Source organism: Dryobates pubescens, unplaced genomic scaffold, assembly GCF_014839835.1.
Source record: "Dryobates pubescens isolate bDryPub1 unplaced genomic scaffold, bDryPub1.pri scaffold_61_arrow_ctg1, whole genome shotgun sequence".
NCBI lineage: Eukaryota > Metazoa > Chordata > Aves > Piciformes > Picidae > Dryobates > Dryobates pubescens.
In genome coordinates this window covers 66,843-91,163 of record NW_026530780.1, presented here as the reverse complement: position 1 = coordinate 91,163, position 24,321 = coordinate 66,843, and the positions used below count along the sequence as shown (strand labels likewise).

The window sequence follows — 24,321 nt, the reverse complement described above, 5'->3', positions numbered from 1 at the left end:
AGTGCTTTACTGAGTTATTGCAATTAGGAAAGGGAGGAGTTTGATCCAGGCTTTAAATACCCTTCCAAAAAAAAGGATATTTGAAGCACTGTTATTTAACACTTTGAATGCAGATAGCTAGCACCTCCTTTGCTAGGAGAGGAGAAACACAGACATCAGACAATCACAGATGGCCAGACCAAACTACTTCTGACTACCCACTTGTCATCCAACATGGCCTCCTCATTAAGGCCTTGTCCTCCTCCTGCTTTTGTAAAACGAGGATAGCAAAGCTGCTCTGGCTCCACCGGTTGAGGTACCCAGAGAGGGCAACAAGAATTCTGTCCATTTTGCAATTCTTCATTAAGCACAGGCTTCACAGCACTGGTTGCTTTCTTCACAGCTACCCAGCTGCACCAGTGGCTCCCACTGTTGCCACCAGCTGTGCCAGTCCTACCCACATATGGGTCAAACTTGAGCAAGTCCAGGACACTGGAACAAACCCTAAAAACACAGCCAGGTCAGGTGCTGCTGTAGAATGTACATCCTGCTGAGACTTCAAACGAGAAACATACGGCAACACCAACCCTCGAAGCTGCACCGGCTCTTACCCTGGCTGAAACCAGGGACACCACCAGCCCTGTATGATACTTATAGGTTGGACTTGATGATCTCTGAGGTCTCTTCCAACCTGGTTGATTCTATGATTCTCGGGTAAGCTCACACCTAAGCAGGCAAAAGCCACGAAGCGCCTCCCAACTCTTTTTTTATGTAGGAACCGACTTTTTGCAGTGCACACAGCTTGAGCTGGGCCCCCACCCCGGCTCAGCCCTACCACGGCGTCCGGCACTGTTCGCCTGAAAGAGGCCAGGGAGCCTCATCTGCAGCCCGCCCCCATCCTCCCGCACAAGCCGACCCTCGAGGCTTCTTCCCACAGACCCCCGCGGGCAGGGCAGTCGCCACCAGGAGCCAGGCCCGGGCCCCGGCCGATGCCACAGGAGGGCTTCCTGCCGCAGCTTCCCCGCGCCGAGGGTCGGGACCCCACCCGCCGCGCCAGGAAGCGGGGGAGGGGAGAAGGAGGTAGCGGCCCGCCACAGCCTTCCCCAAGACGACCGATCCCGCAGACGCCAAGCCCCCCAAGCAACAGCCACGGGGAGAGCCACGGGGAGAGCCACGGGGAGAGCCACGGGGAGAGCCCCGCCGAGCCCGCACCCCCCCGCCCGCGGCCCCGGGAAGGCCATCCCCCCACCAGCGGATGCCCGGGGAGGCCCCGTACACACCCCTCGGGCCCAGGAGGAGGCCTCCCGCACGGCGGGGGCATAGACCAGCGATGCTGAGCGGGAGAAGGGGGAAGAGATGGGGGGGGGGAGGGGTCGCGGCGGTGCCGTACCCGGCACACAGCGGCCACTCACCTCGGAGTCTCCGCCGGGCGTTGGCAGCTCGCTGCGGGGTCTCCTCGACTCAGGCACAGGGGCACGACGCTCGTGACGTCACCACGCAAAGGACGCCGGGCGGGGCGGCGGCCAGTAGGCGAGGGTGGGGAGAAGCGGAGCGCGGCCGGCAGGGGGCGCTGCCCGGCCGGCACGGCCCCGCCCGCGGCATGCGGGAGCGGGCGGGGCGCGGGAGGGCGCCGCGGGCTGATGGGTACCTGGCCGGCAGCAGAGAGACCCCCGGGCCGTGCCCGTAGCCGCATCCTATGCACACACCCCGGGCTCTGAGGGAACCCTCACGTCGCACCAGCGCCCATGTGCCTAGACTTCAGGGCTGCAGAAGCACACGGAAGGACCCAGAGCCTCCCATACAAGATCCAACCCTGCATCACCCTCCCCAAATTCCCTCCAGTTTTTGTTCTGTTTTTTTCTTGCCTGAAGTTGAAACAAAAAAGGCCAGAGAGCCCCAACTCCTCTTGTGGAGAGAAGCTTCCTGTCTGGGAGACAAGCCCACAGTACATCGAATGTTAAAACCAAATCCCCTTAAACCTCTCACCTAAAATAAACACCCTTTGGGATCAAGAACACAGGAAGAAAATCTCTGGGTGCTGCCAATCAAAAAGCAGGAACCAAACTCTGGGCTGAAACAGCAAACCTGTTCAGAGTTATTTGGTTGCTAGAATCCAGGAGGAGCTGCCAGTCTTGGGGCCACAGTCCTAGGAGTCACCCAAGATCGGATGTCAAGAGCACCAAAGCACCTTTTCTGCTAGTCCTTTTCCCTGGCCTATCCAGCAGCAAAAACTGCTCTGCTGAACATCAGCAGTGTCAGAGGCCCATCTGTCTTGTCCTGCAAAGATTGTCTTGCCCTGGGGATTTGGAGCAACCCATTGCCTTCAGACGTACACTGCTGCCCCAAGCACTCATGGAACACCAAAGGGAGAAGAGTAGCTTCAAAACTCATCTTCCAGATGAATCCATGAATGCAAACAAAGTCCTGCAGGTGACTGCTGATTTTTAAGGTTGTTACTCAGGCAATGCATTACCCTGCAGCCTCTGGCTCTGCCTTGGTCTTGCCTTACCCACATGGTTGTTTCTCCATGCAGACAGCACACGCTCGCCGAAATGAAAGGCTTGAAAAACACATTGGAGCAAAACACAGCTCATAGCCCTCTGTGGACAACCTCTGCCCTCCAGCACCATGTCCTGCTGACTTCCCAGCTGACTTTTGGATGAAATCCCTGCCCTGTCAAGCCAACAACCCATAAAAGCAGTATCTCAGTAGAAGCTGAGGCAAGATCATGAACCTGGAGAGACTTAAGGAGTCCAGAACTGAGCACTACTTCCTCAGTTCTCCAGAAGCTGATCCTCACTGCAAGGATTCCAGAAGGCTCTAGCTCATCTCTTTGCCACAAGCTCCATCCTTTCCCATTTTCCACAGGATGCCCAGCTCCACAGCAGCACCTTCCAAGCACTTCTGACAATGCCTCAGCTTTTTGAGTTCAATTAGATCAAAAATGAGCTGAGATGGCAATGCTGGGCAAGTTGTCCCAGGGGAACAGTTCCTCCTTTGCAGCATCGCCACCCTGATCTGCAGTGGGACCATTCAGCAGCCACATCCTCATTTCCCAGAGTGCAGAGGACCCAGCACAAGCAGACCATATCCATGGCCTCCTCATACTTTCTGTGTGTTTCCAGACAACTACACAGCAAGAGTGGTTTTGCCAACACACAAGAGAACTGCAGGACACCCGGGAGCTATGGGGTGTTGGAGATGTAGGAAAGCACCCGTGAGATGCCACCAGGGCACAAGAATTCACCAGCTGCTGAGGGCTGCAGACGTCCCCTCAATCCTCTTGCACGTGGCATTGTACAGATTTTAATGACAAGAACTGGGGCAAGAATCTCCTCTTCCCAGAGGAGCATAAATCAACACAGGAAGATCTCCAGTGTTGCTGTAATTAGTACCATGGCAAAGCCCATGCAGTAATTAACTTTCTCCCTTCCAAGGAAGCATTTAATAACACGCAATAAGAGCTGGGGTGATGAAAGAAGCAGGGGAAAAATCCCATCAAATTAGACATTTGTGATAAGGAATTGATGCCCAAGTCAATTCATATAAAAATAACACTTTGCTTTTAACCTGCCCTTGTGCTCCAAGTGAGGGAGGGTGAGCTGGGAAAAGGTGATTGAAATGTCCCATGTTGACTCCAAGGACGAGGTTTCTGCCAACCAGAGGCTAAACCACACCGTGGCTGGGATGAGCTACTGCACCTGGGAGAGCTGGGAGAAGAAAATCCGAGGAAAAAAGAATCCCCGGGGCTGCTGGGGAGCTATTCCAAGCCTCCCATCCTTCTGTGATCCAAGCAGAGAAGGGCTCTATCCACAGGGAATTGGTGCTGCCAGCAGCCTTGAGCATCTTTAAAGGCACCTGCCAGGGTGTTCCAGCAGGTAGAGGGAGATCAGAGATAGCAAAAGAGGCTGTGCCCTGCTGAATGGGGAACAAACTGCAGCAATGGCAAGACCTAGTGCTGGTGCTGCTCCCCAAGGGTCTCTTGGGAATCCACAGGATCAGAAGATGTTAGGGGTTGGAAAGGACCTCTGGAGAGCCTCGAGGCCAACCCCTTGCCAAGCAGGACCATAGAATCCAGCACAGGTCACACAGAAATACATCCAGACAGGGATTGGAAAGGCTCCAGAGAAGGAGACTCCACAACCTCTCTGGGCAGCCTGCTCCAGGGCTCTGTGACCCTCACAGTGAAGAAGTTTCTCATGTTGAGGTGGAACCTCCTGTGCTGGAGTTTATATCCATTGGCCCTTGTCCTATCCCAGGGCACAGTGAGCAGAGGCTGTCCCTGACCCCTCCCTCCTGACTCCCAGCCCTCAGCTATTGATAAACATCAAATCTCTCTCAACCTTCTCCTCTCCAGAATAAACAGCCCCAGGGCTCTCAGCCTCTCCTCACCAGGCAGTGCTCCAGGCCCTTCAGCATCCTTGTAGTCCTCCCTTGGACTCTCTCCAGCAGATAGATCCTTGTCCCTCTGGAACTGGGGAGCTCAGAACTGGTTGCAATATTCCAGGTGAGGTCTCACCAGGACTGAGTAGAGGAGGAGGAGAACCTCCCTGGCTCTGCTGGACACACTCCTCTGAATGCACCCCAGGACCCCATTGGCCCTCTCTTGGCCTCCAGGACACATTGCTGTCCCATGCAGAACTTGCTGCCCACCACTCCCAGGTCCTTCTCCCCAGGGCTGCACTTCAGCAGATCACCTTCGCAGATCACCTCACCTGCAGCAGTTGATTCTTCCTTCCCAGGTGCAGGACTCTGACCAAAGAGTCACTGCAGCACCAGCAGTAGGTTCAGACATTGAGATGGAAAGGCATGAGTCAAGAGGGACCTGGGAGTAGGAGGCTATGGCCACTATGCATCTGTATTGCCCAGAACAGCATGTAAGGTCATCCCAGGAAGGTGAATAAGCCATGGGAGAATCTGACCAGACCTGACATTACATGCCAGAATGCAGCCTGGATATCTTCTCCATCAGTACAATCCCAATTTGGCTCCTCACAGAGAAGATGTGCAGCTGGGCAGAGCTCTGATATTTGCCTCTCCCCATTTCTTAGTGGAAATTGTGAGGTTGGAGCTATCCATCCAGCCCCACAGACCACCCAGGCTCTGTGGTAAAGCCATAGGGATGCTTGCCATGCAGACAAGGACACAGGGGCTGTCTCAGAGTTACATCTGAGACCAAAACTGATATATTTTCTCTGCTGCTCTGGCACAGAGGCATTCAGTGTCCCTGCACCCTCACATCTCAACCACACAAAGTCAAGGGGAATGCACAAGGAGTGTGAAATGTGCACTTTCTGAAGAGCACCTGAGGTCTGCCTGGCACTTTTGAGGACACTGTTCCCAGAGAAGAGAGCTCCAGGTCACATATGCTTGATTTAAGGGTTCAGGCCAGCTGGAACAGAGACCAACAGACTTGGGTCACAACAGACCTTTCTGTGTGGGGCTTTGACCCCTCTTGCCAAGCCCCAGAGCTTCCTAAATATGGACATTTTAATGAGGGGCAAAATCCAGCCCTGACATCATCATCTACCACAGGCAGCCATAAGGAGATACATCAGCCAAGCAGGACATATTTTATAGCATTACTGCATCTGCCCCAAGCATTTTTGCCCCAAGCCCTCCTGGATTTGACTCCACCTGCTATTATCTGCCTCTTGCTCCAGCTTTGCTTAAGTCAAAGAAATAAATTACTCAAAGCCCCTAGAAAATCCAGACTGCAGAACTGGTCTCATTAAAGCACAGAGCAAGTACTGGTGGCAACAGCTTTTTGTTTTCTTGGTCTCCTTCCTTGCCCCGCCTTGGGCAGCATGCAGGCACTGTGTGTACTCACACAGGGACTCTGCTCGGGAGGTCCCCGTGTGGACACTGATGTCACTGGGTCAGGCCCTGGAAGTTGGGCTCCACACACGGGGGCAGTGCTGCCTGCCGGCTCAGCAGCTTGTCCAAGACGTCAAGTTCAGCATCGCGTCTCTCGATGTCCTCAAACGGAGTCCAGGACATATCATGCTGGAGCTTATAGGCACCAAGAAATTCGTGAGGACTGGTCCCCCATTCCTGGAGAAAGGAGAGATTCACAGCACTTCTCAGCTTCCCTTGGGGCTAAGCTGTGCTAAGATCTCCCTCACCTGCAGAGAGCTCACAGAATCACAGATTGTTAGGAGCTGGAAGGGACCACAAAACAATGCATTGAGTCCAACCCCCCTGCCAGGGCAGGGCACAGGAACACATCCAGGAGGGGTTGGAAGCTCTCCAGAGCAGGAGACTCCACAGCCTCTCTGGGCAGCCTGCTCCAGGCTCTGTCACCCTCACAGGGACAAACTTTTCCCTCCTGTTCCTGTGGCTCCTCCTCTGCTCCAGCTGCCCCCAGTGCCCCTTGTGCTGCCCTTGGCCATCCCTGAGCTGGAGCCCTGCACATCTTTATCCCCAGCACTGAGGGCAGCCCTCAGGCTCCTCTGCTCCCAGCTCCAAGCCCCAGCTCCCTCAGCTGTCCTCACAGGAGATGTTCTGCTGCCTGCAGCAGCTCTGTGGCTGCACTCTTTCAGGCAGTTCCCTGAGGTCCTTCTTGAACTGAGGGGCTCCTCTATGTGGTCAGTGCTTTGCTCTGAACCCATCACCCTGCACATAAGAAAATGGGTAGGCTGGAAGAAGGATACCTCCAAGAGCACTCCTACCAAGCTGCAAACTCACTCCCTGGGCTGAGGAGGAGGAGACCATCCTGCCAGACAGCCATACCAGACAGGGAAGGCTCAGAGCCCATTTGCAGCTCTTCAGGGAAAGAACCGCAGGGATCCAAAACCAGAGTTCAGGTCCAGGCACCAAAGGTCTTCTTGCCCACCGCCCACCAGGAGCGAAGAGAGCTTCATAGTATCTCTCTTAAGCAGCAGATACCAACTGAGCAAGAGCCAAGTGCCCCCATCAAGCTGGTGCTTTTGTCTGAGGTTCAGAAGTGTCCAAGCACCAGCAATGTGGGGGTTTTCCCCCTCTCTGCTTCCTCAGGGGCTGTAACCACCCACCTCAGGAGACAAGATGGAGAAGTACCGCTGGCCGCTCTCCCGCCTGTACATGTAGTAAATGTTTCCTGGCTTCTTCACGAGGTTGCAGGCCACGTGGTGCAGATCAGCATCTCTGTTAGCTTCATCCAAAACCTACAAAACCAAATGAAACATTTCCATGCTTGAAATAAAATGAGAACAAGCTGTTGCCTCTCAGGAGCCCAGGAGATGTCACTTGACCTGCTGCTTGCATGGCCTTGTCCTCCCCAGCGCGCATCTGGCTCTCAAGTGGCATATCTTTACTTGCCCCAGAAGGAGAGGCTTCCAAAGAGACAGAAGTTTTCTCCAAGTTTCCCCTGCCATCTGGACCTCAGAGCCCCTGAGCCCCTCCAAGCATCAAGAACCTCATCACCACAGCCCCAGGTTTACTTCTGCGCCTGACCCCACCATGTGCTGGACTCATTCCTCATTTCCATATGCAGCTGCCAGACCCTCAGGGCTTCCCTGCTGTGGTCCCCGAGGGAAGGCAACAAGGAACAAAGGAGAATTCTTCTCCCCAGGTCCACCAGCTGACTGTTCCCCAGCTCCATCTCCACCAGTTAACAATTCCATGACGCAGTGGCCTTGATGGCAGCAGGCCAGCGACAGTGACTGGCAGGTCCTTTCCCACTCTGGCTCTGAGATTTCACCCCCAAGGGTGAAGGCTGAGTTGAAGAGGGCAGCCAAGCACTGCTGGGCTTGCTGCTGGGTCCACCTGTTCCAGCAAAGGAGCCAGGACAAAAGCCAAGCCCACTGGGAGGCAACAGCTCACCCCTCCCAGGGGCTCAGAGCCACACTGGCACCCCACTGTGCCGAGCCCTGCTGGGAGCATAGCACACCCTGCAGTGATAGCTGTCACCTCTCCCAAAAGCTGAGCCACTTCTGTCCTTCCTGACACCTGAGCCACCCCTGCTCTTCCCCTCAACAGATGCCTTCCTGAGATATCAAGGGCTTGAAGAAAGCATCAAAACCAAACCCCCTGTCCTCAGCTGATACCAGACAATGAACTCCTATTTTCCACTGAACCTTCTCTTCTCCTGGCCATCAGTCACATCCAGACTCCAGCTTTTCCCAAACCTCTGGCAGTTAAGGCACATAGAATAGACTAGACTAGACTAGAATAGACTAGACCAGGTTGGAAGAGACCTTCAAGATCATCATGTCCAACCTCCCTCTGCTCACAAGCAGACTTTTGACACCATTCCCCACGACATCCTCTCTAGCTGAGAGATGTGGGAAAGGAATTGGCTGGATGGTCACATCCAGAGGGTAGTGCTTAATGGTTTGATGTCCAGATGGAGGGTCCAGATGACCCTCAGGACCAGTGCCATTCAGTATCTTTATCAGTGAGGCACAGTGGAATTGAGTACACCTGCAGCAAGTATGCAGTGACACCAAGCTGAGTGGTGTGGTTGGCACACCTGAGAGACAGAATCCATCCAGACAGACCTGGACAAGCTTGGGAAGTAAGCCTAGGTGAACCTCAGGAGGTTCAGCCAGGATAAGTAAAATGCCCTGCACCAGCATCAGGGAAACCCTGGTATTAATCCAGGCTGGGGAAAAGGGCTGGAGAGCAGCCCTGTGGAGCAGGACTTGGGGCTGCTGACGGGTGAAAAGCTGGACAGGAGCTGGCACCAAGTGCTGCCAGCCCAACCCTGGGCTGACCTGGGCTGATCCCCAGCAGCGTGGGCAGCAGGGGCAGGGAGGGGATTCTACCCCTCTGTTGTGCTCTGTTCAGCCCCCCTCCCCACAGTGCTGGTGCAGCTCTGGTGTCATCAGCACAGACAGGGACCTGTTGGAGCAGGGCCAGGGGAGGCCACAGCAATGCTGGCAGGGCTGAAGCCCTCTGCTGTGAGGCCAGGCTGGGAGAGCTGGGCTTGGCCAGCCTGGAGAGAAGGCTCCAGGGACACCTGGTGGCCTTTCAGTGCTTCAAGAGGCCAAGCAGAAAGCTGGGGACAGACTTTTGAGCAGGGCCTGTTGTGACAGGACAAGGGGTGATGGTTTGAACTCACAGATGGGGATTCAAACTGGGGAGAAGGGAGAAATGTTTGACACTGAGGGTGGTGAGAGCCTGGCCCAGGTTGGCCAGAGAGGTGGGAGATGTCCCAGCCCTGGAGCCATTCCAGGTGAGGTCTAGTTGCAGATGTCCCTGCTGGCTGCAGGGGATTGGACTCCATTTTAAAGGTCCCTTGCCCTCCAGAGCAATCAGTGACTTTGTGACTCTAAGGACAAGGCCACAGACACATCCTCACCTTCCGTGCCTGCTCTTGCAGGGACCGGATCTGCTCGGCGATGACAGTCAGCTTGCTGCAGGCGTTGGCTCGGATGAACTCCTCCGCCTGTGAGGAACAGCGAGCTCTGGGCAGGACTGGCAAGAATTGTGGCCCTTCAGACCCTGCCACGCTGAGCCTGTGCTGGAGAAGCAGCAGCCATGGCCCCACTCCAGGCCTGAACAGGGCTGTGGGTGGGGCAGCAGCTGCCTCACGAGTGGCTGTGGAGAGCCATGGAGTGCTGGGCTCCGGGGTGACAGCCATGGAGCAAGGGCCAGGCACTGTGAGCAGCCTGCACCTTGGGTGGCAATGGAAAGGAGGACATAGTGGGAAGAATTGGGGTGGACCGAGAGGTAGCAGGATAGACTGGGAGGAGGCAGCAGGGCTTAAAGAGAAGCATTTAGGTGGCATGAGAAGGTGGGGGACACACTAGAGGAGGACGTTGCTGGAATACAGAAGGCACTAGCAGAACATACTGGGAGGCACTGGGAGGTGCAGGACTTATCAGGAGGAACTGGGGTGGACTGGGAATCACTGAAATGGAATAGATTTATCAGGTAGTACTGGGATGGACAGGGACAGAGGGCAGTAGGACACTCCTGGAAACACTAAATGCAGCAGAACATACAGGAGGCAGCAGGGCAAACTGGGATGGATTGGGAGCTTAGTGGGATGTTCCAGGAGTTTCTAGGGGGGCAGCAAGACACAGCAGGAGGCACAGAAGTACCATGGGAGGTTCTGGAGGCATGGGCTGTATGGGTCACTGGGGACTGCAAGGAAGTACGGGGAGGCAATGGGGCATACTGCGAGGGGAGAGTGCGATGCACTGGGAGGCACTGCGGACCACGGGACACACCGGGAGGACGCCGAGGACCACGGAGAGCAGCGGGACGTGCTGGGAAGCATCAGGGCCGCCGCCAGCTGATGAGGCCCCTGGAGACGGTTGGGAGGGAGCGGGACCCCGGGCACCCGCACGGCCCCGGCCCTGCCCTCACCGTCCCGCTACCGAGGCCCAGCCCTCACCTGCTGAACCTGCCGGGCTAGAGCCACCAGGTCCCCAGGGTCCCCGACGCGGGCGGCGCGGCCTGCTTTACCCTGAACCAGAGCCAGGCCCAGGCCGGCGCCGCCCGCACCGCCCTCCGCCGCCATCACCGGCCGCCGAGCCCCGCCCTTTCCGCCAGCGGGGCGGAGCCGCGGCGTGCGCTGCCCGGCGTGCGGGGCGGACTCCGGGGCCCGGTTCGGGGGTGGAGCGTTCGCGGGCGCGGCCCCGGGGCTCGGCGATGGCGGTGCCCGTGCTGCCGCTGCTGCTGTTGCCATCGTCGCTGCTGCTGCTGGCGCGGGCGGCGACGCCACTGGAGCCGGGACCGATGCCGGGACCGGCCGATCTCCCGCTGCCGGCCCAGCCCCCAGACGCTCTGTTTGCCGCCGGCGCCGAGGCGTACTCCCGGGGCGACTGGCCCGCCGTGGTGCTGCAGATGGAGCGGGCACTGCGGGCCCGCGCGGCCCTGCGCGCCCGGTTGGTGCGGTGCCGCCTGCACTGCGCCAACGCCACGGCGGGACCGGCGGAGGGAATCGAGAGCCATCCCGGATCGGTGATTAGCGACCTGCTTTTCTTCCGGGGGCTATTGCGCCGCGCTGCCTGCTTACGGGGCTGCGGGCCCCCGGCGCCCTCCCGGTACCGGCTGGGCGACGAGCTGGACCGGGAGTTCAGCAAGCGCAGCCCCTACAACTACCTCCAGGTCGCCTACTTCAAGGTACGCGACCGGCGACGGAACTGGGGAAGGGGCTGAGGGCACTCCGAGGGCGACAGGACCGGCAGCGATCCCGGGGAGGGAAGGCATGAGGTATCCCAGTGCAGGCGGTATCCCCAGTGCGGGCGGATCCCGCCCGGAGGGATCTCGGGACTCGGGGAGCGAGGCGTCGGATGAGACTTGAGAGACCTGGGCGGGGGCGATCCCGGTGCGGGAGGTTCCTGGTGGGGACAAGGGTCCTGAAAGCTAGGAAGGGTCCGGAATCCTCCCCAGCGGGATGGGGGAGTTTGGACGGCGGCCCCGGGTCCTGCCCGTCCTTCCCCTCGCCTCCCACACGCCGCCGCAGTGCCACGTCGGAGCCTGCCGGAGCCGCCCCGTCACTGCCCCATCCTGGCTGCGGGACCCCCTGGCTGTGATGCCCCAGGAGCAGGAATCCCCCCGCCGTGCCGTGCCGTGCCATGGAGTAGGAGCTGTCTCACCCCTTCCCTGCCTCCCATCCTGCCCAGATGAACCGTCCGGCAAAGGCGGCATCAGCGGCACACACCTTCTTCATAGCCAACCCCGGACACCAGGAGATGAGGCAGAACCTGGAGTACTACCAAGCCATGGCAGGCGTCCGCACGGAGGACTTCACTGACCTGGAGGCCAAACCCCACATGGTGAGACACCCTCCCCTGCCTTGGGCAACCCTTCCCAAACATCTCTCTGCTGCTGGACCTGGGGTGGTCATACCACAGCTGTGGGGTCCTCAAGCTCACCTTAGTGCAGGAGGTCCATCCCTATCCCGTGGCACCCCAGGTGCTGTATCACAGGGAATGCAGCACTGAGCTCCCCCCATCATTTCTCCTTCCTCTGCAGAGTGAGTTTCAGCTGGGTGTCCGATTTTACACCGAGGAGCAGCCTGCTGCTGCCATCCTACACCTGGAGAAGGCACTGCAGGAGTATTTCGTGGCAGATGCCGAGTGCCGCGTGCTCTGTGAGGGGCCCTACGATTATGAGGGCTACAACTACCTGGAGTACAATGCAGACCTTTTCCAGGCCATCACAGGTGGGAGCCATGCATGCTCTGTTCTTTCAAGAGAAGGGGACAGTGCTGGGGTGTGGTGGCCCTCAAAGAGGTACCCAAAGGCCCTGGGGGAAGGTGGGTCCCCGAAGAGAGCAAATCTTGTCTATCCTAAGTTTCATCTAGAGGAGTATGGCCAGTAAGCGGCAGGAGGTGTTTGCCTGTTCCCAGCACTGGGGGTAATGCCCAGGAATCCTCAAATTCCAGGAGGATATGAAGCAACAGAGAGGGCCAGCAGAGGGGTGCCAGGACGAAAGGGTGGGAGGAGGATGGCCACTGCATCTCCAGAGTGTGGTACAGCCCACCACTGGTCTCACAGAGGCAGGCAGCCATCATCCTTGAGAGTTTCTACCACTGAAAAGCTGGCAACAGTCCCACTGTGAGCAGGAGGCTGGAGAGGAGACCCATCAAGGTCCTGTCCACAAGCCTTTGGGTGGTCGCAAGTAGTGACCTGGGTTTTCTTTCCCCCAGATCACTACATGCAGGTGCTGAGCTGCAAGCAGGGCTGTGTTACGGAGCTGGCCTCACAGCCTGGCCGGGAGAAGCCTTTGGAGGATTTCCTGCCCTCACACTTCAACTACTTGCAGTTTGCCTACTACAACAGTAAGCACCTTGTTGCCCCACGTTCTGCTGGCTGTTGGTGCTGGACAGCACGCTCTGCACAGACAGGCAGAACTCAACAGACTCAGAGATTAGTTTAGAGAGCTTCAAAGACCATCTAGTCCAACCCGAGGTGCAGGGACAGCTCGCACTAGATCAGATCGCTTAGAGCCCTGTCCAGCCTGGCCTTCAGCAATGGGGCATCCACAACTGGTCCAGTGCCTCACCAGCTGCATTAGAGACAGTTTAGAACCACCGCCTCTTGTCCTCTCACTGCTATCCCTGGTAAAAGTCATCCCTATCTTTAAGTCCTGTTTCAGTACTGGAAGGCTGCAGTAAGGTCTCCCTGAAGCCTCTGACCACTTTTTTATCTCTTGACACACTCTTAACAAGTCCATGCTCTTGTTATGCTGTGTACCCCAGAGCTGGATGCAGCCCAGGATACAGTTCCCTTTCTGGCAGCGAGTGCACATTGCCAGCTCGCGTCCAATCTCTCCTCCAGCAGGATCTCCAAGTCCTTCTCCACAAGTGCAGCTCTAAACCCATCCATTCCCCAGTCTTTAGTGATACCTCAGGAGGACTCTTCACTTCACCTTGCTGAACTTCATGAGGTGCACCCAGCCCGAAATGTTGATCTGGGTCTTGCTGTTCCTGATTGCAAGAACCCTCCATGTCAGTCTAGATGCTCTGTTCCTGGACATCTTCCCTCTCCACATGAAGTAACAGCCTAGAGAAGGATGTTTGTGCTCCTGCCAGCCATCTACCTCTTGTAAATGTACTAAATTTTATTTTCTATTCACCTTCTTAGAAAAATAAAAACTGTTTCTGTGCAAATTTCTCCAAAAGCAGGAAAGAAACCCAAAATGAAATCTAAGATTGAAAAGCTGCAGTCCTGTAGATTAAAGTGGGTCAGGGCACTCAAGTGGCTGAAAATTGCAGGTTATCCTGCAAATGGTTGGGTTTTGCTGCCTGAAAATAGGCTCCAAGATGTTTTCCAAGTGAGGAAACCACCCAAGCAGTGGCCCTGATTTCTGGTGAGGGGGCTTCTGGAGGCAGAAGAGTGCCTCAAACTCTGCGTTTTGCCTTGGTAGCAGGAGCTCCCTGCGCTCCAGGCTATCTGTCCCACTTGGGGCACTGTTTGGACAGCAGCAAGGACTTTGTCTCATTTCTCCTTCCTATCCATGTTTGCTCTGATGCTCTGGGATGTCTCCTCACCAGCCCATTTCTCTTTGCAGATGGGAATTACGATAAAGCCATTGAATGTGCAAAAACCTACCTGCTCTTCTTCCCAAGTGACGAGGTGATGAGCCAGAATTTGGCCTATTACACTGCTGTCCTGGGTCAAAACCTGGCAGATCTCATCCAGCCCCGAGAGGTGAGCCACCTGCTGGGATGAACCTTTGCAGTGACATCTCCCCTCCTTGGGGCCCTTTGCAGAGGTCTTGGGGTCTATTGTGGCTGTGTTTGCTGTGGTCCAGCCACCCTATGGTGGCAAAGTGGAGAGGAATGGATGGATGCAGGATCAAACAAGCTGGAAAACAGCTAAGAAACTCAAAAGCACCACTGGCAAAGTATCTTTGGCTAAGGGAAGAAATTTAATGAAGTGCAACAAAGGCAAGTGTAGAGTCTTGCACCTGGGAAAGCACAACCCCATGGACCAGTATAGGTTGGGGACTGACCTGTTGGTGAGCAGTGAAGGGGAAAAGGACCTGGGGGTCCTAGTGGTTGAGCCAGCAATGTGCTCTTGTGGCCAAGAAGGCCAACACCATTCTGGGGTGGGTTAGAAGGGCTGTAGTTAGTAGGTCCAGAGAGGTTCTCATGCCCCTCTACTCTACCCTGGTGAGGCCACATCTGGAATATTGTATCCAGTTCTGGGCCAGTTCAAGAAGTACCTCAGGGTACCGTTTGAAAGAGTCTAGCTCAGAGCCACAAAAGTGATGAAGGGAGTGGAACATCTTCCTTATGAGGAGAGCCTGAAGGAGCTGAGTCTCTTTAGCTTGGAGCAGAAGAGACTAAGGTCTGACCTCATTCATGTTGATAAAGATGTGCAGGGTGAGTGCCAAGAGGCTAGAGCTCACCATCTGCTGGGTGATGCCAAATGCCAGCACAAGGGGCAGTGGTGGAAGCTGAGGCAGAGGAAGTTCCATGGAAACAGGAGGAAACATGTTTTCACTGTACCCACTTGGACGTGTTCCTGTGTGATGTGCTCTAGGTGATCCTGCTCTGGCAGGGGGGTTGGACTGGATGATATTTCAAGGTCCCTTCCAACCCCTAATGTTCTGTGATTCTGGGAAGGCCTGATGGCTTGCACAAATGGACCAGCTCTTGTGGGAGAGATCTGCCAGAGGCAGACAGGCTTTTTAGGAAAGTCTGAGCCCACCTCTGCCAGGCTTCTGCAGCTGAAGTGAATTACTTAAAAATCAGAGGATTTGGCTTCATAATAGCTGGATACAGATGCTCAGGTGCTTCCTGGGAAATGGTAGATGGAGATGGAGGTCTCTGCCTGCATCAGCTGGGGTGGGGAAGGGAATCTACTTCTGAAGAGCTTCCTGCAGGGGAGGCACGCATGTGCCTCTGTCTTCCCTGTCCACATGGAATGGGGAAAGCCACTTGCTTCCAGGTGTCTGAGGGACTGAAAAACCAGGACTGGCACAAGGACTGTAGGAGTGATGTAAACCCTGCACCCTCCTGTTCTTGCGTGGGGCCTTTACAAAGCCCTCCTGCTGTGCCCTCACCCCATTCCTCTGCCCTCCCCATCACAGGAGATCCAGGCGTACCGCCGGCGAAGCCTGATGGAGAAAGAGCTTCTGTTCTTCAGCTATGATGTCTTTGGCATTCCCTTCGTGGACCCGGTGAGTGCTGCTGGACCAGGCTGGACACAGTGGCCAGAAGGGAACAGGATGAGTGATTAGTTTCCCAGTTGGATCCTCATCCAGTTGCTGATGTTTTCTTTCTGGCTGCAGGACACATGGACACCTGAAGAGGTAATACCAAAAAGGCTGCAAGAGAAACAAAAGTGAGTGCTCCCCAAGCTCATGGCAAAACCTTCCCAACAGCAGGGAACAATAGAATGTTCCTCCATAGAGTTTGGACCAAAGGCCATGACTATGAAACTGCTGCCAGGGAGGGTTTTTGGTGTTGGGGCAGGGAGAGCTTGCTGGAGGGCAGAACTTTGCTCTCGATCAGTGCTTGGGTGTGATGGGGATGGGTAGTTGATTCTGAGCAGCTTGAATTGAAGGCTCGATTGTGATAACTCTCTCCAGCCTTGGGCCTTGCCACTGCCACTAGAGACAGCTTGTCCTGCTGCCCCTTGTTCCTGACATGGGGGCAGTGGGGCAGTAGAGCTGATGGCTGCCATGTGCCCAGGGTGGAGCGGGAGACAGCAGCACGCATCTCAGAAGAGATTGGCAACCTCATGAAGGAGATTGAGACACTGGTGGAGGAGAAGTCCAAGGAGTCTGCTGACATGAGCAAGTTTATCCGAGAAGGTGTGTAGGGCCAGGAGGGAAGGTGGGATGGAGACCTCTGTGTGCCCTGCTACCAACTCACGTTCCCTCCGCATGGGTGGTGGCAGGATCACAGCTTCCCCCACCACTCTATGCCAGGGTTGTTGACACCTATCCCTGTGTCCTGATCCCATCTGTACTACAGGTGGCCCCTTAATGTACAAAGGAGCCAGTGTGACCATGAACTCCAAGGCCCTGAACGGCTCCCAGCGCGTGGTGGTGGATGGGGTTCTTTCTGCAGAGGAATGCCAGGAGCTGCAGAGCCTCACCAACGTGAGCATGGGGATGGGATGGTACAGGGGCTGTTGAAGGGTCCCCATCCTGTGGTCTGGAAGCCAGGCCAGTGACACCAATGGAGTTTTGCAGGCAGCTGCTTCTGCTGGGGATGGCTATCGTGGGAAGACATCTCCTCACACCCCCAGTGAGACCTTCTATGGAGTGACCGTGCTCAAGGCCCTCAAGGTTACAGTGGCTGTGGGGAGGAGAGGGAAGCAGGCTATGGAGACAGCGAGGCGGGGTTTGAGGGCAGGCAGCTGCCCCTGCTTGCCCAACCTGCCTGGGGCTGAGGCCTGTGTCCTCTTCATCCCCCACAGCTGGGCCAGGAGGGCAAGGTGCCCCTGCTGAGCGCCTACCTCTACTACAACGTGACGGAGAAGGTGCGGCACATGATGGAGTCCTACTTCCGTCTGGAGGTTCCACTCCACTTCTCCTACTCCCACCTGGTGTGCCGCACAGCCATCGACGGTGAGCATGGCTTTGGAGGAGCACAACCCAAGGAGAATCAAGTCTCCTGTGGCCTCTTGTCCTGCCTGGGTCCCCTCCAGCAGCTGCTTTGGTCTGCTCTTGGACCTTTCCACAGAGACCTCCTTGCTGCTCCTTTTCCCTAAAGGAAGATGGGAGGAGCTTGTCTGTGAGCCCACTCTGGGATCATGAGCAGCTCTGTGGGTTGCCTCCAGTGGCTTCTTGCTGTGCTGGATTTCAGCACTTAGGATCAGATGCTGGGAGAGGCTGGCTGGAGGACCATGGGGAGGCCATGGGACAAGTCAACAGAGACTTGTGCTACTCAAATAGCCTCTCATGGTCCATGCTCCAGCAAGTAGGAGGGCTTTAGGTTACGACTGATTTTATTGTCACCTCCAAACACACGGTGCCTGGGGACAGACCCTGGTCCTGCAAGGTCAGAGGGGTCCTGATGAGCCAGGTCTTGTTTCACCCTAGAGAAGCAAGAAGGCCGGAGTGACAACAGTCACGAGGTGCATGTGGACAACTGCATACTCAACGCAGAGGCTCTGGTGTGTGTGAAGGAACCCCCAGCCTACACCTTCCGGGATTACAGGTACTGGTGGTGTCTGTCAGGCAGAGGTTCCCCACCTGAGGACACCATGACTTGGTGGCACCTGGGTTGAGAGGAGCAGGGTAGGAAAACAGGCCTACCTGGGCTCTGCTGCCTCTGGCTCTTGCGGTGGCTGGGGCAACTTCAGACATACAGGCTTGCTGAAGCTGTGGTGATGGCTGTCGCCTCCATTTGTCCTCTGCTTCATTTAGTGCCATCCTCTACCTCAATGGGGACTTTGAAGGAGGAGCTTTCTATTTCACTGAGCTGGATGCCAAGACTGAGACTGTAAGTGGCTCAGCACCTTGAGGATCCATGTGCAGCACCAACCCAGCTCTTGCTGGCTCTGTCTTCTGTGCCACTACAAGGGATGAAGCTGGGTTGAGGGGGCATGAACTCGTCCCCTCACCCACTTGCTGCATCCTGAGCCGGATCTCCCATCCATTGCAGGCAGAGGTGCAGCCTCAGTGTGGCCGTGCCGTGGGCTTCTCCTCTGGCTCAGAGAACCCTCATGGAGTGAAAGCTGTCACCAAGGGCCAGCGCTGTGCCATTGCCCTCTGGTTCACCCTGGACCCTCGGCACAGCGAGCGGGTAAGCTCCTTCCCGGCAGCAGGAGGGCTCGGGGTGCTGTTGCCATGCTGACTGCCATGGGTCTGTCCCACAGGAGCGTGTGCAGGCGGCTGACCTGGTGAAGATGCTTTTCAGCACAGAAGAGGGGGATCTGCTGCAGGAGCCAGAGCAGGAGCTGCCAGCCACTGTGGGGAAGGATGAGCTGTGACATCTCATGGGGACACAGCAATGGACAGTGACACCAGCATTACAGATCCGGACTGCTCAGCCATGGGCATGCCAGCAGGGATCCCCCCTATGCCCCCAGACAATATGGGATGGGGAGTTGGGGGATGTCCTGCTCTACTCCAGCAGCACTCAACATCCCCCCTGCAGAGGTGACCTGGGGCTATCACGGAGACTGTGGGTGGAGTCACATGGGGGACAAGGGAGGGATGCTCTTAGGGGTGAAGATCCAATGCTGAGTAGCAGGCATGTGCCTATCTGCTGAGGTGAACCTGCAGCTATTTAAGTGCCTTCTGCAGAAAATGGGTGAATAAAGAGGTTTTTTTCTAAGCTGTCGCCTGCTGAATGGGAACTGGAGTCTGCTGTCCTCCCACCACCATTGGCTCTTGTCCAGTGTTGGGCTGCATCCTTCTCACCTTGCAAACTTGAGGGCTTTGCATCCCTGCAATCCCATGAAAGTTCTGGAGTCCTCAGCGTAGGAGAGACATGGCCAGAGGAGGCTGCAGCAATGCTGGCAGGGCTGAAGCCCTCTGCTGTGAGGCCAGGCTGGGAGAGTTGGGCTGGAAGGCTCCAGGGACACCTGGTGGCCTTTCAGTGCTTCAAGAGGCCAAGCAGAAAGCTGGGGACAGACTTTTGAGCAGGGCCTGTTGTGACAGGACAAGGGGTGATGGTTTAGACTCACAGATGGGGATTCAAACTGGGGAGAAGGGAGAAATGTTTGAGGGTAGTGAGAGCCTGGCCCAGGTTGGCCAGAGAGGTGGGAGATGTCCCAGCCCTGGAACCATTCCAGGTGAAGTCTAGTTGCAGATGTCCCTGCTGGCTGGCAGGGCTTGGACTGGATGACCTTTAAAGATCCCTTCCTATCCCAAACATTCCATGATTCTATGATTTTATGGGGGGACAAGTGGGACTTTTTGAAGGGCAAGCAGGTTCTGTGGGTACTGCACTTACACGAACCCTACAGCATCCCCTGGACCCCACTCCTGCAGCGTGGGAAGGGACCCATGACTTCAGGCAGGAGGGAGCTGTCCTTGAACAAGAAGGACATTGAGCATGGTGGCACCCTGGAACAGGCCATCAGATTGTTCCCACTTCTGTCCAGCCCTGGCCATTACCATAACCATCCAGGGAATGTGAGTAAATAAATCCTGCCCCACACTGTAGGGCTCTGCACCCCCAGAATATTTGGAGAGACTGTAGGGCAGGCTCAGCATGGGGGTGAGAGAGGAGGGTGCTGGTGGATGGTTCCTCCCAGACAAATGGATGGTCCCAGTGGTGGTTGCCCACCGCTGTGCTGTCCAACCCTGGCCGGCCCTGTGCGTGAGCAGACTGCTGATGAGGCCGGGGCGGTTAACGATTGCCAGGTCCTGGGGCTGCTGCTTGGTTGGTGTCACCAGGGTGGTGGCACGTGTCCCCCCACACCCTGTGTTCCCCTTCTGCAGGGGGGATCCTGCCATCAATGAAGGCTCTTGTTGAGCCATGGGTATTGTGCCTGGAGGGCCAGGCCCGGCCGTGCAGAGGGCATGATCCCCTTCCCCACGCTCATATTGAATTCCTGGAGCCACCCCCGGGGCTCTGCAGCTCTGGAGGTGGGGTCCAGGGGTGCAGGGCAGCACGGGTGTGGTTGGGGCTCACCTCCCCCAGCTCTTCTTCCCTGCCTCCCATGGGGTCCCCCATTTTCCTATCTCCCTCCAGTGTTGCTTGGGGGGGTGGTCCCTATCTCCCTCAAGACCCGAATCTCCCTGCTGGGGCCCCAACCCGCCCCGTGCCCTACAGGGCAGTCCCCAGGACCCAAACCTTCCCCCTCCACCGGCCCCAAATCTCCCCGCCCTGGCCCCCGATCTGCCCCTCCCATACCCAATCCCCCGACCCCTCCTGCAGCTGCTCCTCGCCTCTTCCTTCCCCCAGCCCCTCCAGTCCTGCCGGGGCGTGGCCGGGGTGGAGCCGGGGCCGCAGCGGGCGCCGGCGGGCTCCGGGCGGCGGCGGCGGCTATGGGCGGCGGGGCACGGGAGCTGGCCGGGTACCTGGCGGCGCTGGGCGGCTGGGTGGCGGCGCTGGCGGCGGCCGCCTTGCCGCAGTGGCGGCAGAGCTCGTACGCGGGGGACGCGATCATCACGGCCGTGGGGCTGCACGAGGGGCTGTGGATGAGCTGCGCCGCGCAGAGCACCGGGCAGGTCCAGTGCCGCCTGCACGACTCGCTTCTCTCTCTCGACGGTGGGTACGGACGGGGTCCCGCTGCTCCCGCGGGTCAGCGCTGCCCCGGCTGGCGTCCGGGCTCCCCGGGGCGTCCGAGCTGCCCTTTGCCCCGGCAGGGCAGAGCCCCACTGCGGGTTTGACAGCCCCCCACACCCCGTAAGGGGCTGAGCTCCTCTTACGGGTTTGATCGCCCCTGCTTAGATTTGAGTTTCTCCCAGGGTTTGAAAATCTATGCTATGGGGCTGAGCCCCTCCTGTGGGTCTGAGTCCCTGGAGGTCTAAGCCCCTCTGTGGGGATGAAACACACCCCTCCATATTGCTTGGAGCCCCTCTATATGGGTTTGACTGTCCCTTCATAAGAGTCTGAACACTCCCCATGGGTCTGAGCCCCTCCTATGGTTTTCACCCCCCCTTCATATGTGTATGAGCTGCTCTATGAATTTGACCCCCCACTCCTGTGGTTCTGAGCCTTGCAACAGGTTCTGAATCCCCCACAACAGGCCTGTGTACTCCACACGTCTGAATGCCCCCATGGGTCTGAACCTCCCTGCCCTTCAGTAGTCTGAGCCCCCAGCAGGTCAGAGACCCCCCTCAGCCATGGGTCTGAGCCAATCTAATGTGCTTGAACCCCCTCAAAAGGGTCTAAGCCCCCTTTTCCCCTCCACTGATCTAAGCCATAATTGTGGGTACAAGGCTTCCCCCTCCACCCCGTAGCTCTGAGCCGCCCCTTGGCCCCTATCCCACTCTGTGTCTGAGCCCCTCTTTTCCTCATGGGTTTGAGCCCCATTGCTCCTACCCCTGGGGTTTCAAGCTCCAGGTTTGGGGACTGACTGTTCCATGAGGCCATCACAAGCACCAGACTCTGCATCACTCTTGTGGCTTTTGAGGACCTTGTGGGTGAGGTGTTTCCCAGCCCAGGAAATCAGTGTGAGGATGAGTGTGGCAGAGAGAAAGGTCAGGGAAGGCCTTGGGGTAATGCCTGGAATGGAGGTGTCTCCACCATATGGGGAAGGGGTGACACAGGAGCTGTGCAGTAAGGACAGGGTTAAGGACAGGTTGGTCCCCAGCGTGGGACGAGGTGACCTTGTTTTCAGAGACTGGCACAAGCTGGTGAGCAGCTTTTCTCCCCACCCCTTGCAGTTCACATCCAGACTTCCCGGGCTCTCATGGTGATTTCTCTCCTGCTGGGCTTCTTTGGCATCATCGTGAGCGTGGTGGGCATGAAATGCACCAAAGTAGGTGAAGAGGATCCTGTTACCAAGAGCCGCATTGCTGTTGCTGGAGGTGTCCTCTTTGTTCTCTCTGGTAAGGCAGCTCCAGGTGTCTCTCTGATGTGTAAAATCTCAAATGCCTTCTAAAAGCTGTTTGATGGAGCAAGGGGAGAGCTTTGGTGATGGCTGGTGGTGGTCATGTTCAGCATTTGATGTTTAGCTGAGGATGTCCCTGCTTACTGCAAGGAGGTTGGCTTAGACGACCTTTAAGGGTCCCTTCCAACCTATCCTCTTCTGTGATTCTGTGAGCAGGTCTGTGCACGCTGGCTGCAGTGTCCTTGTATGCAACACAGGTGACCTACGAGTTCTTCAGAGAGAGCAGCGTCCCCATCAACGCCAGGTGAGAGCCCAGCTCATGCGATGCTCTTTGTCCAAACCTCATCTTGTCCCTTGCAGGTTTTGGCAATGTGGGGTCTTAGGCAGATGTGCCACATGGGGTGGGATCTCTTCAGCCTCACACATGCCATGTCCCTGGTGGTAAAGCTGTAGTTGGTGCCACCCTGACTTTACAGAGGGTCAGAGTAAGAGCACTCATACAGAATTTCAGCCCAAGGGAGGATTAAAACACAGAAAAACTGGAGAGAGGTGGGCAGAGGAAGCCTTATGAGGTTCACCAAGGGCAACTGTAGGGTTCTGCACATGGGAAGGGACAACCACCCTCTGCCAGCACAGGTAAGGGGTGATCTGCTGGGAAGCAGCTCTGGAAGGATCTGGGATGACAAGAAGTTCAGCATGAGCCAGCAATGTGACCCCATGGCCAAAAAGGCAAATGTTCTCCTGGGGTGCATTAAGAAGAGTGTGACCAGCAGGTTTGGGAGGTTCTCCTTCCTCTCTCCCCTGGTGAAGCCACATATGGAATCCCAGGTCCAGTATGGGTTCCTTCTCTAAAGGGTGATAGGGAACTGTTGGAGAGAATCCAGCAGAGGCTGCAAAGCTGCTGAGAGGCCTGGAGCATCTCTATGGGGAGGAAAGGCTGAGAGCCCTGGGGCTGTTAGCCCTGCAGAAGAGCAGCCCCAGAGGGGATCTGTTCAATGCTCAGCAAGTGCTAAAGGACCTGTGGGAGGCAAGAGGATGGGGCCAGACTCTTTTCACTGGTGCCCAGTGACAGGACAAAAGGCAACAGGCACAAACTGGAACCCAGAAGGTTCCATCTGAAGATGAGGTGGAATTTCTTTGGTGTGAGGGTGCTGGAGCAGGCTGCCCAGAGAGGTTGTGGAGTCTCCTTGTCTGGAGAGATTCCAAATCCACCTGGATGTGATCCTGAGCAATATGCTGTGCATGCCACTGCTTTAGCAGGTGGTTGGACTGACTGATCTCCAGAGCTCCCTTCCAACCCTCACCCTGATAGGATTCTGTGAACCATAGTAGCTGGCTCTAACCAATGTGAAAGGTGAGGATGGCTGGAGAGAAAAGGAGACAACATCCAACTTGTGGCATTATTGAAGTCTTGAAGCATTCTTTGGTCTTCTGTCTTTTCTGCACCCTCATCCTGATGCTCCCTTCTCTCTCTTGCCTTAGGTATGAGTTTGGCTCAGCTCTCTTCATTGGCTGGGGTGCTGCCAGCCTCACCATGCTCGGGGGGTCTCTCCTGTGCTGCTCCTGTCCCGCCAAGGCCCGCCAAGGCCAGCAGTACTATCGGCAGTCGCAGCCTTCCACGGCTCGGGAGTACGTCTAATCCCCAACCCCTCTCTCCTGCCAGCAAGTGCCTCCCTCCCCTCTCAAAACCAGGCAAGACCCTGGCACTCCCACCCTGCCTGGTCCCTAGATGGTCCATGATACCTTTCTTGTCCTTCTCCTCATCTTCCATATTTCAGCACCCTATGCAGCACCATCCAAAACAGGGAGGGGGTTTTGGGGGTCACAGCTCCCATATACATCTCTGCCATGCTGCCTCTAGCAGGGCATGCTGGCCTCCCCTGGGATGTCCAGGGCGTGGGTGGCTGGACCATGTCCACCAGCAGAGCAACCTGGTGCTGCCACTGCCCACGCTGCTGGTCCTGCAGGGGGGTGCCTCACAGCAGCGCTTTGTACTGGGACACCCCCTCCCCACCCCCCGTTTTGGGGTGCCAAGCCAGCACTCGGTTTGCCTGGGATGAAGCTGCTGCCCACCTCCACCTGACCCAGCCCAACTTGAGTGTCCCCGTGCCCTGGTTTGGGCAGAGGGAGGTTTCTTTGGGCCCTGCCTCAGTGCTTGCCAAAAGCCAGGTGTTTTTCAAATCCCTCTTTATTTTAAACATTGTTTTTAATTCTTTATTTAAGCCTGGTCGCTCCAGCTGAGCTAAAACCTGCCCTGGGCTTAGTTCTCACCTGGCACAAGTTTGTGGCCTCGTTAAGCTGCAAAAGAAAGCGGTCAAATTAAAGCAGGAAAAACAGGGCTGTGCACGCAGAGCAGGGGTTGTTTTGGTTCTGCTGCCCAGCATAGTTTGTTCGGGTACAGAGGGACTGACCCGTGAGCTCTGCTGCATCCCTGCCGCGTCCAAACTGCCAGGAGCAGGCACTGGAGACTGCAGCTGTGGACATGCTCATT

At 56.6% G+C, this 24,321-nt stretch overlaps 4 protein-coding genes across 6 annotated transcripts in view; 2 read left to right on the top strand and 2 right to left on the bottom strand.

Moving 5' to 3' along the window:
• Window positions 1–1,500, bottom strand: part of CDC42 (cell division cycle 42) — a 36,680-nt gene extending 35,180 nt beyond the window's left edge. For 2 of the 3 annotated variants that reach the window (XM_054179456.1, XM_054179457.1), the window contains exon 1: window positions 1,392–1,500. The gene's annotated coding sequence lies outside the window, so the exon portion shown is untranslated. Of the gene's footprint in view, window positions 1–1,369 lie in introns of all 3 variants that reach the window. The other variant, XM_054179458.1, reaches the window with a different exon arrangement.
• A 3,492-nt stretch (window positions 1,501–4,992) lies between these two features.
• On the bottom strand, window positions 4,993–10,444 carry CUNH1orf50 (chromosome unknown C1orf50 homolog). Its single transcript, XM_054179461.1, has 4 exons — window positions 10,304–10,444; window positions 9,263–9,349; window positions 6,993–7,124; window positions 4,993–6,033 (listed from the first exon to the last, which is right to left on the bottom strand). Exons 1-4 carry the CDS (start codon window positions 10,427–10,429, stop codon window positions 5,851–5,853), a joined length of 528 nt encoding a protein of 175 aa, XP_054035436.1. The 5' UTR covers window positions 10,430–10,444; the 3' UTR covers window positions 4,993–5,850.
• Window positions 10,445–10,473: 29 nt separating this feature from the next.
• Window positions 10,474–18,641, top strand: P3H1 (prolyl 3-hydroxylase 1). Its single transcript, XM_009906405.2, has 15 exons — window positions 10,474–11,034; window positions 11,538–11,690; window positions 11,890–12,079; window positions 12,566–12,697; window positions 13,930–14,069; window positions 15,457–15,546; window positions 15,658–15,710; window positions 16,061–16,182; window positions 16,346–16,473; window positions 16,567–16,662; window positions 16,794–16,944; window positions 17,419–17,536; window positions 17,746–17,821; window positions 17,984–18,124; window positions 18,198–18,641. The coding sequence occupies exons 1-15, from the start codon at window positions 10,561–10,563 to the stop codon at window positions 18,309–18,311; spliced, it is 2,178 nt and encodes a 725-aa protein (XP_009904707.2). The 5' UTR covers window positions 10,474–10,560; the 3' UTR covers window positions 18,312–18,641.
• A 1,616-nt stretch (window positions 18,642–20,257) lies between these two features.
• CLDN19 (claudin 19) lies at window positions 20,258–23,514 on the top strand. Its single transcript, XM_054179463.1, has 4 exons — window positions 20,258–20,542; window positions 21,664–21,828; window positions 22,047–22,134; window positions 23,313–23,514. Exons 1-4 carry the CDS (start codon window positions 20,320–20,322, stop codon window positions 23,467–23,469), a joined length of 633 nt encoding a protein of 210 aa, XP_054035438.1. The 5' UTR covers window positions 20,258–20,319; the 3' UTR covers window positions 23,470–23,514.
• Window positions 23,515–24,321: the final 807 nt, after the last annotated feature.

Bases quoted from the DNA above. Each gene is read 5' to 3' on its own strand.
- CLDN19 (XM_054179463.1), top strand. From the start codon at position 20,320: ATGGGCGGCGGGGCACGGGAGCTGGCCGGGTACCTGGCGGCGCTGGGC. The intron at 21,829-22,046 runs GTAAGGCAGCTC...TTCTGTGAGCAG, and splicing joins TGTCCTCTTTGTTCTCTCTG to GTCTGTGCACGCTGGCTGCA. The intron at 22,135-23,312 runs GTGAGAGCCCAG...CTCTTGCCTTAG, and splicing joins AGCGTCCCCATCAACGCCAG to GTATGAGTTTGGCTCAGCTC.
- CUNH1orf50 (XM_054179461.1), bottom strand. From the start codon at position 10,429: ATGGCGGCGGAGGGCGGTGCGGGCGGCGCCGGCCTGGGCCTGGCTCTG. The intron at 9,350-10,303 runs GTGAGGGCTGGG...TGTTCCTCACAG, and splicing joins TAGCCCGGCAGGTTCAGCAG to GCGGAGGAGTTCATCCGAGC. The intron at 6,034-6,992 runs GTGGGTGGTTAC...TCCTTTCTCCAG, and splicing joins TCTCCATCTTGTCTCCTGAG to GAATGGGGGACCAGTCCTCA.
- P3H1 (XM_009906405.2), top strand. From the start codon at position 10,561: ATGGCGGTGCCCGTGCTGCCGCTGCTGCTGTTGCCATCGTCGCTGCTG. The intron at 16,474-16,566 runs GTGAGCATGGGG...GGAGTTTTGCAG, and splicing joins AGCTGCAGAGCCTCACCAAC to GCAGCTGCTTCTGCTGGGGA. The intron at 17,537-17,745 runs GTACTGGTGGTG...TGCTTCATTTAG, and splicing joins TACACCTTCCGGGATTACAG to TGCCATCCTCTACCTCAATG.